We start from the raw sequence: 12,246 nt of genomic DNA, 5'->3' as shown, positions 1-12,246 counted from the left end.
AATTGCTCCCAAGGATGAACCAGACTTGTGGAGGTCTACAATTTTTTTTTTAGGTCTTGGCTGATTTCTTTTGATTTTCTCATTAACTCAAGCAAAGAGGCACTGAGTTTGAAGGTATGCCTTGAAATGCATCCATAGGTACACCTCCAATTGACTGAAATTATGTCAATTAGCCTATCAGAAGCTTCTAAAGCCATGACATCATTTTCTGGAATTTTCCAAGCTGTTTAAAGGCACAGTCAACTTAGTGTATGTAAACTTCTGACCCACTGGAATTGTGAAACAGTGAATTATAAGTGAAATAATCTCTCTGTAAACAATTGTTGGAAAAATTACTTGTGTCATGCACAAAGTAGATGTCCTAACCGACTTGCCAAAACTATAGTTTGTTAACAAGAAATTTGGACAGTGGTTGAAAAACTAGTTTTTATGACTCCAACCTAAGTGTATGTAAACTTCCGACTTCAACTGTATGTAGAATACTATCATAATGTGATCTCGCAGACATTCATTCAGCTTTGATCTAATTAAACAAGCACCATTCGCCAAAGTAACTTGTTATCTGGGCAGCCGAACGAGTAGAGCAGACACTGTTCTGTAAAATAGAGAATCCTGCACATGCGCAGAATCATCATATTTTAAGCTATCGGCAAGAGACTTCCAGAGAATTCCAAAACGCAGCCATTCCGTTAAAATGGACCTAACCAATGCCAAGTTTCTAACCCTGACGCTGGGTTGGGAGTTTTGGAGTTTGGATGGGTGTCCTACCTGACGTTGTCGTGACGTTGGATGTAGATCTTGTGGAAGATCCTTTCAGGAGGCTTCAGGAAGTCTTCTTTCATCTCCATCGCCACGTTTCTGGGCAACAAACTCATCAGAAGTCGCTCCTGTGTGGGTGGGTGAGAGAGAGAGAGAGAAGGACAGAGCGAGGAGAAGGAAAGAGAGGTATACTTAAAAGTCAATCAGACTTGAGAATATGAGAGGAGAGAGTGTTGGTGGTGGTGCAGATAAGGAAAGTGAGAGATAAAAGGTGGTGGAACAAACGGAATTGAAAAAAAGTGTGAATGAGTCACTAAGTGTGTTTAAAGAAATAATATGAGCGAAATAAAGGAGCCAGGCATTAAGGAGCATGATTTTACCCTTATGCCTTCTGTTAATGTGTGTGTGTGTGTCTGCATGCTGGTGTGTCCGTGTGAATTTGTGTGTGTGTGTGTGTGCGTGCATGTGTGTGTGTTTATACCTGTTTCTCATTCTCATCCTCCATACGTAGCCTCTCCTCGATGCAGTTGCGTGCCTGTAGGAAAGCTTTCCTCTGTGCTCGCTCAGTCAGGATGCGCACAAACAATCCAGAGAGGTTCACACTGGTAAACAGCACTGTGTTGGCCACCAGCTGCAAGCACAAACAACACAACATTATGCCACTTAGGATACACTTCATAATCTTTTATCCAAAGTGACATAGGTTCCCTGCAGAAATTGAACGTGTGACTTTAGTATTGCTATGCCCATGCTCTCACACCAACTGAGCTGCACAGGACTACGCTCTCAAGTTAAGACTGTCTTAAATAACAAATACATGATGCAGCTTTTTCCAAAATCCTAGGGAAAACACGGGCACATTTCTTTTGTAGAACGAGAAGGTCACTTTTGGTGATTTTTTTATTACCACAACCGTCAACACGTCAATCTGACTGTTTAGAATTTTTGGTATTTTAATAACTTCCTTTCAATAAAAACCTTGAATCGACCTGTCTCTGACTTTTCCAAATGATGTGTATTTAACACTCTAGCAGTCCTTTGAGATAAATATCATAAAAGACAAAAACTTTCGGGGTATTTCTACCTGCATATTTAACAGTAGAATAGCGGCAGTCAAATAAATCAATGTAATATCCACAATCACAGAGAAATCATTCATATTTAGTTTAGGAAGGTCATATTAAACATGATACTAAGACAATTTATTTCAAAAGAACAGAATAGCATGTTTTGAGTTTTATGTATAGGTACTTACAGTATTAGCCGAGGCTATATGGTTTCGCCATGCCAATGAAATCAACTTGTCAATTTAGCATACATAACACGCTTGTATTCATTTCCCTGCCCAACCACAGTCAACACATATACTGTATTTTACAGTAAGAATATAAAGGAATATAACAGAATACAAGGAATTGCTGATTGCCACCAGTACTCGCAAGAGGGAGAGTGGAACAGTGGTTATACAAGGAAAAGGTTATATATACCATATTCTGTGCCATTTTAAGAGTTGTTTGGCAAAACTAGGTGAATTTGGAAAGCTCAGAATCTGCTCTCTCCAATAGGGTATAGCAATCAAAACATCTTGCCTGCATCGACCTCTGTAGGATGATTTGAAAAAGTGCTTTTTGGTTTAGCTCTTTGTCAATGGATGCTGGTCATCGGTCTCAATTTGGCAATTAAAAATGTTGTCACCCATCAGACCATTATCTATTTAGTCTTGTCTTTGGACCACATCTATTATTATATGTGTGAAATTTGTTTCAATATACTGTAGTTTAGGTATGGTCTGGTTTGGCCGTTAGCTATTTGAACATAAAAAAAAATGAATTAGTTTAGCTATTTATTATGAAATAGTTACAAAATTTAAATATTGAAATATCAAGTCAAAATGACTGTCATGGCCATTCTAGTAGTTATGGAATTCCGGCGCTCCAAGTGTTAAAAAGCCATTATGTTGACATCATCTGAAATATAGACTTACTGATGCGCGCCACAGCGATGTGGTGAGATAAGGAAGAAGCGGCTGTGCGCGTGTGGCTCTAATTCACACCAACGCTCACTCTGTTTGCTACCAATATGTTGTAGCCTAACTTGTCACTCTGGTCTCAAAGGGACATTGCGACATTTTTGCAATCAAGCCCTTTTTGTACTTATCCAGAGTCAGACGAACACATGGGTACCATTTATGTCTCTGTGTGAAGTTTGAAGGACGTTGAAGGTAGTTTCACTACCGTTAGCAGAACGACTGGCAGGCTGGACCCATTCAATCTGGCCCAGGGGATGTTTGAATAAAAAAAATTCATGTTAATAGGAAATTATTATTTTGGGTTAAAAAAACACTCCGGGCCACTCTTGAACGTCTACAACGAGATAGAAAGTATGGAGAAATGGGCTCCCAAGTTGCGCAGCGGTCTAAGGCACTGCATCGCAGTGCAAGAGGCGTCACTACAGACCCTGGTTTGATCCCGGGCTGTATCACAACCGGCCGTGATCAGGAGTCCCATAGGGCGGTGCACAATTGGCCCAGCATCGTTCTGGTTCGGGTTTGGCCGGTGTAGACAGTCATTGTAAATAACAATTTGTTCTTAACTGACTTGCCTAGTTAAATAAAGGTTAAATATAAAATAAATGATAATGGTGTTTTAAATTACTTTTAAAGTACTGCCATTTTCAAGTAAGCTTGTTTTCCCCTTTGTTGGTAAACAATGTAATTGAAAACAAACACTGTATAGCCTCAAAACATGGTTAAAAGTATAAATGTATCTCATGGAAGGTCAGTCCTTGCATCCATAGCTCTGTCTATGAATTTTCCAGTGGTTACATTTTCCAGTCCCATTCCTCAGCTATTTACCAAATCAGTGGCTGGGTGCTCCGCTTTGGTATTCTTTGAACTGCTGATTGCCCCTTTAATGCATAAAGTGCCAAGTGAAGCTGAGGTATCAGAAACCACCTGGCCTAAACACATTGACAGACTGATGCATAGTATAGATAAAGGAAGATAAAAGAGATTCACATTCACAACCATTAATTTGAAGCCAAAAACGAAGTATTTGCTTTGTTTTGTCAATACACATTTGGAAGCAATCCATCAGTGTGTGTGTGTGTGTGTGTGTGTGTGTGTGTGTGTGTGTGTGTGTGTGTGTGTGTGTGTGTGTGTGTGTGTGTGTGTGTGTGTGTGTGTGTGTGTGTGTGTGTGTGTGTGTGTTTGAGAAAAAGCATAGAGGGGTAAACATAAGTGGGCTGTGCTTCCAGCTGAGTGTAGGTCAGGTAGCAGAGTACAACAGATAGACAGAGCCTGATGTGGCCTGTGCTTCCAGCTGAGTGTAGGTCAGGTAGCAGAGAACAACAAATAGACAGAGCCTGATGTGGGCTGTGCTTCCAGCTGAGTGTAGGTCAGGTAGCAGAGAACAACAAATAGACAGAGCCTGATGTGGCCTGTGCTTCCAGCTGAGTGTAGGTCAGGTAGCAGAGAACAACAGATAGACAGAGCCTGATGTGGGCTGTGCTTCCAGCTGAGTGTAGGTCAGGTAGCAGAGAACAACAGATAGACAGAGCCTGATGTGGGCTGTGCTTCCAGCTGAGTGTAGGTCAGGTAGCAGAGAACAACAGATAGACAGAGCCTGATGTGGGCTGTGCTTCCAGCTGAGTGTAGGTCAGGTAGCAGAGAACAACAGATAGACAGAGCCTGATGTGGGCTGTGCTTCCAGCTGAGTGTAGGTCAGGTAGCAGAGAACAACAGATAGACAGAGCCTGATGTGTAAACTGTGTTTTCCATGTGGCTGAGCATGCCTGGGCCTGGAGATGTGACCTTTAACACCCAAACACACACACACACACACACACACATAGACTGTATGTCAGCCTGCCTTCCTCACCAGGAGTCATTTTGTTCTATAGACCCTGATTGGTGATTCACCACTGGTGTTTACAAGGTCTGCTGTAATACAGTTGAAGTTGGAAGTTTACATACACTTAGGTTGGAGTCATTAAAACTCGTTTTTCAACCACTCCCCAAATTTCTTGTAACAAACTATCGTTTTGGAAAGTCGGTTTGGACAACTACTTTGTGCATGACACAAGTAATTTTTCAAACAATTGTTTACAGACAGATTATTTCACTTATAATTCACTGTATCACAATTCCAGTGGGTCAGACGTTTACATACACTAAGTTGACTGTGCCTTTAAACAGCTTGGAAAATTCCAGAAAATTATGTCATGGCTTTAGAAGATTCTGATAGGCTAATTTGCATCATTTGAGTCAATTGGAGGTGTACCTGTGGAAGTATTTCAAGGCCTACCTTCAAACTCAATGCCTCTGCTTGACATCATGGGGAAATCAAAAGAAATCAACCAAGACCTCAGAAAAAAACTGTAGACCACAAGTCTGGTTCATCCTTGGACGCAATTTCCAAACGCCTGAAGGTACCACGTTCATCTGTACAAACAATAGTACGCAAGTATAAAACACCATGGGACCACGCAGCCGTCATACCGCTCAGGAAGGAGACGCGTTCTGTCTCCTAGAGATGAATGTACTTTGGTGCAAAAAGTGCAAATCAATCCCAGAACAACAGCAAAGGAACTTGTGAAGATGCTGGAGGAAACAGATACAAAATGATCTATATCTTCAGTAAGAAGAGTCCTATATCGACATACCTGAAAGGCCGCTCAGCAAGGAAGAAGCCACTGCTTCAAAACCGCCATACAAAAGCCAGACTACGGCTACTGCACATGGGGACAAATATCATACTTTTTGGAGAAATGTCCTCTGGTCTGATGAAACAAAAATAGAACTGTTTGGCCATAATGACCATCATTATGTTTGGAGGAAAAAGGGGGAGGCTTGCAAACCGAAGAACACCATCCCAACCGTGAAGCACGGGGGTGGCAGCATCCTGTTGTGGGGGTGCTTTGCTGCAGGAGGGACTGGTGCACTTAACAACATAGATGGCATCATGAGGAAGGAAAATGATGTGGATATATTGAAGCAACTTCTCAAGACATCAGTCAGGAAGTTAAAGCTTGGTTGCAAATGGTCTTCCAAATGGACAATGACCCCAAGCATACTTCCAAAGTTGTGGCAAAATGGCTTAAGGACAACAAAGTCAAGGTATTGGAGTGGCCATCACAAAGCCCTTACCTCAATCCTGTAAAAAAATGTGTGGGCAGAACTGAAAAAGCGTGTGTGAGCAAGGAGGCCTACAAACCTGACTCAGTTACACCAGCTCTGTCAGGAGGAATGGGCCAAAATTCACCCAACTTATTGTGAGAAGCTTGTGGGAGGCTACCCAAAACATTTGACCCAAGTTAAACAATTCAAAGGCAATGCTACCAAATACTAATTGAGTGTATGTAAACTTCTGGCCCACTGGGAATGTGATGAAAGAAATAAAAGCTGAAATAAATCATTCTCTCTACTATTATTCTGACATTTCACATTCTTAAAATAAAGTGGTGATCCTAACTGACCTAAGACAGGGAATTTTTACTAAGATTAAATGTCAGGAATTGTGTAAAACTGAGTTTAAATGTATTTGTCTAAGGTATATGTAAACTTTCGACTTCAACTGTATATACTGAACAGAAATACACTACCGTTCAAAAGTTTGGGGTCACTTAGAAATGTCTTTGTTTTTGAAAGAAAAGCACATTTTTCATCCATTAAAATAACATCAAATTGATCAGAAATACAGAGTAGACATTGTTAATGTTGTAAATGACTTGTAGCTGGAAACGGCTGATTTGTTATGGAATATCTACATAGGTGTACATAGGCCCATTATCAGCAACCATCACTCCTGTGTTCCAATGGCACGTTGTGTTAGCTAATCCAAGTTTATCATTTTAAAAGGCTAATTGATCATTAGAAAACCCTTTTGCAATTATGGTAGGTGTAGGCTGTATTACATGGATTTATTAGACTTATTAAAATGTAGATGTTCCAAAGGTCAGTATCAGAGACGTGTAGGCTATCTGTTGAAGCCAGGAGATGCTAAATGTGTTTATTTTAATTAACGGTCAATTACCGTGAGGCCGACAGTTATTTGCTTGAAAATCACCAGCTGAAGAAATTTTGTGACCAACACAGCCCTATTCACAACCACAAATCACGTGTAACCACGCCAGCCCAATACCTCCACATCCGGCTTCTTCACCTGCAGGATCATCTGAGGAGGGGGAGCGGAGTGCTGAGGAGTATTTTTGTCTGTAATTTTGTGGGTAAAAAAAATATATGATTTTTGTCTGCCCTTTTGTGGGGAAAACAAATTCTGATTGGCTGGGCCTGGCTCCCCAGTGAGTGGACCTGGCTCCCAAGTGGGTGGGTTTATGCCCTCCCAGGCCCACCAATGGCTGTGCCCCTGCCCAGTCATGTGAAATCCATAGATTAGGGCCTAATGAATTCATTTTCAATTGGCTGCTTTCCTTCTATGAACTGTAAATCAGAAAAATCTTCGAAAATGTTGCATGTTGCGTACATATTTTTGTTCACTATAGGTCAATGATAGACTAGTAAGAACAAGCAGCTCATTTAGACAACACAATACAGGAAACAGCATCCAATAAGTTAATTAGTTATAGAGTACTGTACTGTACTCGGGGGTGTGTGATTGTATTTGATGAGGACAAGATTATATTGTCAACATGAATAGCAAATGGCAAAAGCTGGGATCTGACCTGATCCCCAAGGCACAAGAAATCCATGGTCTCATGAGACTGCAATGCAGATGACGAGACTCAAATATCATGATCAAACATGATTGGTGTATTGGTGGACTCCTATAACAAAATTTAGCAATGCTGTAGTGGATAATCAGGAGAGGGAAAATAATAATTCTATGTCCTTCTCTCTCTGACTGAGGTTTGGTTATTATTGGTTTGTTTACACCACACATAGCCTCACTGTGACCCCGAAGGGAAGGGGGCCTATAGGCTTGTTTGGTGGTTGTTGGTTGGTTGAAACACAGGTCCTTTACGGTCATACCACTGAGCTAATCTCCAGGCTTAATGGATTAGCTTTCCCTTCCTAGGCTGTACTCTGCTACTGCTAGCGCTGTCCTTCACACACCGTCCTCCTAACACACGTATAGGCTACACGAGAAAGATATTCTATGCCACATGCTAAAGGAAGAAAGCAAACTAGAGCTGATATGATTGAGGGCTAAACCTCTCCGTGACAGAGCGAGAGCAAGACCAAGAGAGAGAGAAATAACTTGTTGAGACTGTCAAGACATTTTTGGTATTAAGTTCTCTGGGTTTGCTTGACCTTTTATTAACTGTCTGGTTGTCTAGTATCTGTTTGGGGTCATCAACCATGGCCTACTTTGGTTCTGCATCAAGTATTTTCAGCCTAAATGGACCAGATATTCCTTATGAAACAGAGGTACACTGTATGTGAATCCTGACTGAGCACTGTCTGTCTGGTCTCTCTGTGGTCCTGTTTGGTTTGTTCCACTCTGTTGGCAGTATAGGATGATATGAGGTTGGGCCATATTATTAGATATACAGTGCATTCAGAAAGTATTCAGACCCTTTCCTTTTTTCCACATTTTGTTACGTTACAGCCTTATTCTAAAATGGATGAAATAATTGTTTCCCCTCATCAATCTACACACAATACCCCATAATGACAAAGCGAAAACAGGTTTTTATAAAATGTATGCAAACTTATTACAAATTAAAAACGCAAATACCTTACAGAATTATAAATATTATAATTTTCCTTTTTTTTGCATACAATATACTGTAGCTTAGTATTTTAATTATTTATTTTATAGGCCTACAGTCATTACTGCTCATCTTTATTAAGGGTGTCAATCATTTAGGCACACACATCACGGATCCAAGTCAAATCCGTCACGCAGGCTATTTTGAAGTCAATGGTGTGAGACAGATACAGCTCTATTGCCTATTTGTATGCCCCCCTACGTCAGTAACATGAGACTATTAGCCTGGATCTGAAGCAATGTCAACACGGAAAGCCTGCTTATTATTCTTTGACTGACCAGACATGCGCCCGGTTTCCCAAAAGCATCTTAAGGCTAAGTTCATCGATAGAACCTTCCTTCGTATGAGAATCGTTAAATCTCCGAGCAGTTCCCCAAAGCCATCGTTATTAACGTTGCTCTTGAAAACACTCGTAATCTAACGCCTGCCTCAGACCACTCGTAGAACAGCCAAGCGCGTCGTTTTTCGCCCTCCTGCGTCACTTTATACACAGAAAGGTCGCTGCTAAACATAGAATCACATGGTTCGTCCGTCTCTCTGTGACCGCCGATAACTTCAGAACAAAGTTGACTACAAATACAAAGTTGCCAATGTCTTTGTAATTGATACAAACAAGCAAAGTATAAAAATACACTTCAAATGAAAACCGATATGACTGCATTAAAACATAGCCGAAACAGTAGGCTATAGGTCTATTTCAATCATATTGAAATACATTTCAAGTTCAATCAATTAAGTTCATACCACTACTTGTAGGTTACTCTCTGTAATTTGTCGCAATATATTATATGATGTGTAGCCTAAAATCATTGATTTATTGCTGGGCACAGATGTCAATTCAACGTCTATTCCACGTCGGTTCAAACGTCATTTCATTGAAATGTCGTTGAAACAACGTTGATTCAACCATTGTGTGCGGAATGGGAATAAGCCGCCTCAATATCTGCAGCCGTAGATGGTAATATGAGCTGATCCGTCGTCGGTATTGTGAAATAATTCTAATGATGAGGGAAGATTTGATTGGAGAAAGCTAATATGAGAGCAGCTCTCCCTTTCTTCTGATTTTATCAGTAGGATATTGACACACGCTCCAACAACGCACTTACCGACCATTCTCTCTGCGCGGTGTTTTGGGAAAAGCATGTTACATGTTCGGCCATTGTAGGAAAGATGAATCGTTAAAAACACTCGTAAACCTAAATTCGAGGCCCTGCTCTCCTGTCTGCAGTTGTGATCACAATCGGCCACACGTCATTGAAGTCCGTGTTTAGGTTGAACTACGGACCACCTCTCCGCACGTTATCGCACACGGTTTTGCACTTTCTACTAAAGCATACATCCAGCACGCGCTCGTTTTAAAAAACTGCACGCCTTGATTTCACTGATGTTTCTTTCCCACATAAATCTAGGGCATTACAGATATAAAACCGAAACATATTTCATTTTAGAATGTTCTCTTTGTATGTCTTTCAAAAGCAAAGCAGACGGACAAGCAGTGCTCAGACATTGTCTGAATCGCGCGCCAGTTGTTGACCCCCGCCGGTCGCTGTCCACTTGATGGTGCTGAACTTCATATTGACAGGCTCATTGCTTCGTCTCGCTTTTCCCTTATCTGTTCTAGATTAAAGCCCCATTATCCATGCTTCGAATAGCCTAGCCTGGCGGTTAACTATGTATAGCCTACATGCACCCACTACTTACCGTTCTCCATAATTTCTGCGTCTCAACTGTCACGGAGGTGGCTGTCACAATTATATGAGAGATGGCAATCATTATTCCAAACATTACTGCTAACAGAGTCCGCACCGGCAGGAGCGAGTAGGCGACGAATGTAACCAGCATGAGCTGCCACATGCCCTGCTCCGGGTTGGTCGGGGGCTCCAGCCCCACCGCGCCGAGGGAGAAGGGACAGCAGAGGAACGAGAATGTGAAGCCGAAGAGCAAGGTCAGGTTGACGATCTGCTGGAGCTGGGTCACCTGAAGGTACTTGACATTGGTGACAATGAAGAGGGACACGAAGACGATACAGTGGACCGGATGGGACCCCTTGGAGATGGTCAGATTGGGGCCGGACAGCAACTCCACCACCGCCAGCGTCGATGCCATGACGATGAGCACTGCCAGGGCTTTGAGAGTGGACGTCTGCTCCAGCTTTAGGTTGTAGTTCTGGAACAGAGACTCCAGCTCCTTGCAGTCGAACTCATCCTCGCATGCGATGGTAGTCAGAGGGACGCCTGGTGGACAATGGCTTTTCTTCCGCCGGGTTTTGACTTTCTGAAACGGAATTTCCTCCATGTCAGGGCCATTCATAAACTAGACACTGGACCACACCGCGCGCCACAGACCGACGCCGGGAAACAATCAAGCACGCAGCAGTCTAGAGAGGAGAGCGTCCCGGATCACTAAGGCTGGAGGACTGGCCTCCCACTGTAATCTCCTGACGCGCGACATGCACTATCCACAGGTTGAAATCCGTTGTTCGTCGAGATCAGTCACCAAGGAAACGTGCAAGCATGTTCTCCCCTTGAGCAAGACTCCAAAAAGTATTTTTCGTTTCACTTGGGCAAGGACAACATCATGGAAACAGAGTCCCGCACACGACGGTCGAGTTCTGAATCTAAGAGCTTTTCGCAAGGCTCAGATTGGATCACGCATGCGCATTATGCGGTGGAGATAAGACACGTCTCAGTAACTCAACAGACAACAAGACGAAACAGACTTGAGATGTATGGAGGACCAAACCTGCCAAAATAAGAAATACATAAATGCACATAAAAATTGATAAATAAATGAATAAATAAATCCACACATAATTAAATAAACGAGCAAGTTAACAGAAAAATAGTGACTAAAATGTATTAATTTTCTCTACATATCTACATGAATGTAATTATTTATCTATGTATTATCTAAACAGTCTAACCTTAATTCATATATATATAAATATATATATATAGACACACACACACACACACACACACACACACACACACACACACACACACACACACACTCTACCGGTCAAAAGTTTTAGAACACCTACTCATTCAAGGGTTTTTATTTATTTTTACTATTTTCTACATTGTAGAATAAATAACACATATGGAAACATGTAGTAAATATATTTTATATTTGAGATTCTTCAAATAGCCACCCATTGCCTTGATGACAGCTTTGCACACTCTTGGCATTCTCTCAACTAGCATCACCTGGAATGCTTTTCCAACAGTCTTGAAGGACTTCCCACATATGCTGAGCACTTGTTGGCTACTTTTCCTTCACTCTGCGGTCCAACTCATCCCAAACCATCTCAATTTGGTTGAGGTTGAGGTATTGTGGAGGCCAGGTCATCTGATACAGCACTCCATCACTCTCCATCCACAAATTCACTTTTAAGAAGCACACCTGTTAATTGAAATGCATTCCAGATGACTACCTCATGAAGCTGGTGAGAGAACGCCAAGCTGTCATCAAGGCAAAGGGTGGCTATTTGAAGAATCTCAAATATAAATATATTTTGATTTGTTTAACACTTTTTTGGTTACTACACGATTCCATATGTGTTATTTCATAGTTTTGATGTCTTCCCTATTATTCTATAATGTAGAAATCTTTTAAAACATAAAGAAAAAACCCTTAAATGAGTTGGTGTTCTAAAACCTTTGACCGGTAGTGTATATATATATTTATTGCTGTATTTCTTCCTCTAATATGATAATGAGGGGGTGTCAAACAAACATCTGTGGGTATCTAACA

At 41.5% G+C, this 12,246-nt stretch overlaps 1 protein-coding gene across 3 annotated transcripts in view; it reads right to left on the bottom strand.

The window, feature by feature from the left end:
* Positions 1-11,125, bottom strand: part of LOC115169640 (adenylate cyclase type 1-like) — a 73,413-nt gene extending 62,288 nt beyond the window's left edge. For all 3 annotated transcript variants that reach the window (XM_029725461.1, XM_029725462.1, XM_029725463.1), the window contains exons 1-3: positions 10,192-11,125; positions 1,241-1,390; positions 769-887 (exon numbers count right to left, since the gene is read on the bottom strand). In XM_029725461.1, the coding sequence (XP_029581321.1) occupies positions 769-887; positions 1,241-1,390; positions 10,192-10,800 (878 nt within the window). In that variant the 5' untranslated portion in view covers positions 10,801-11,125. The remainder of the gene's footprint in view (positions 1-768; positions 888-1,240; positions 1,391-10,191) is intronic.
* Between the last annotated feature and the right edge of the window lie 1,121 nt (positions 11,126-12,246).

Source organism: Salmo trutta, chromosome 31, assembly GCF_901001165.1.
Source record: "Salmo trutta chromosome 31, fSalTru1.1, whole genome shotgun sequence".
NCBI lineage: Eukaryota > Metazoa > Chordata > Actinopteri > Salmoniformes > Salmonidae > Salmo > Salmo trutta.
The sequence above is the reverse complement of the archived record's forward strand: the minus strand, read 5'-3'. Positions and strand labels throughout refer to the sequence as shown.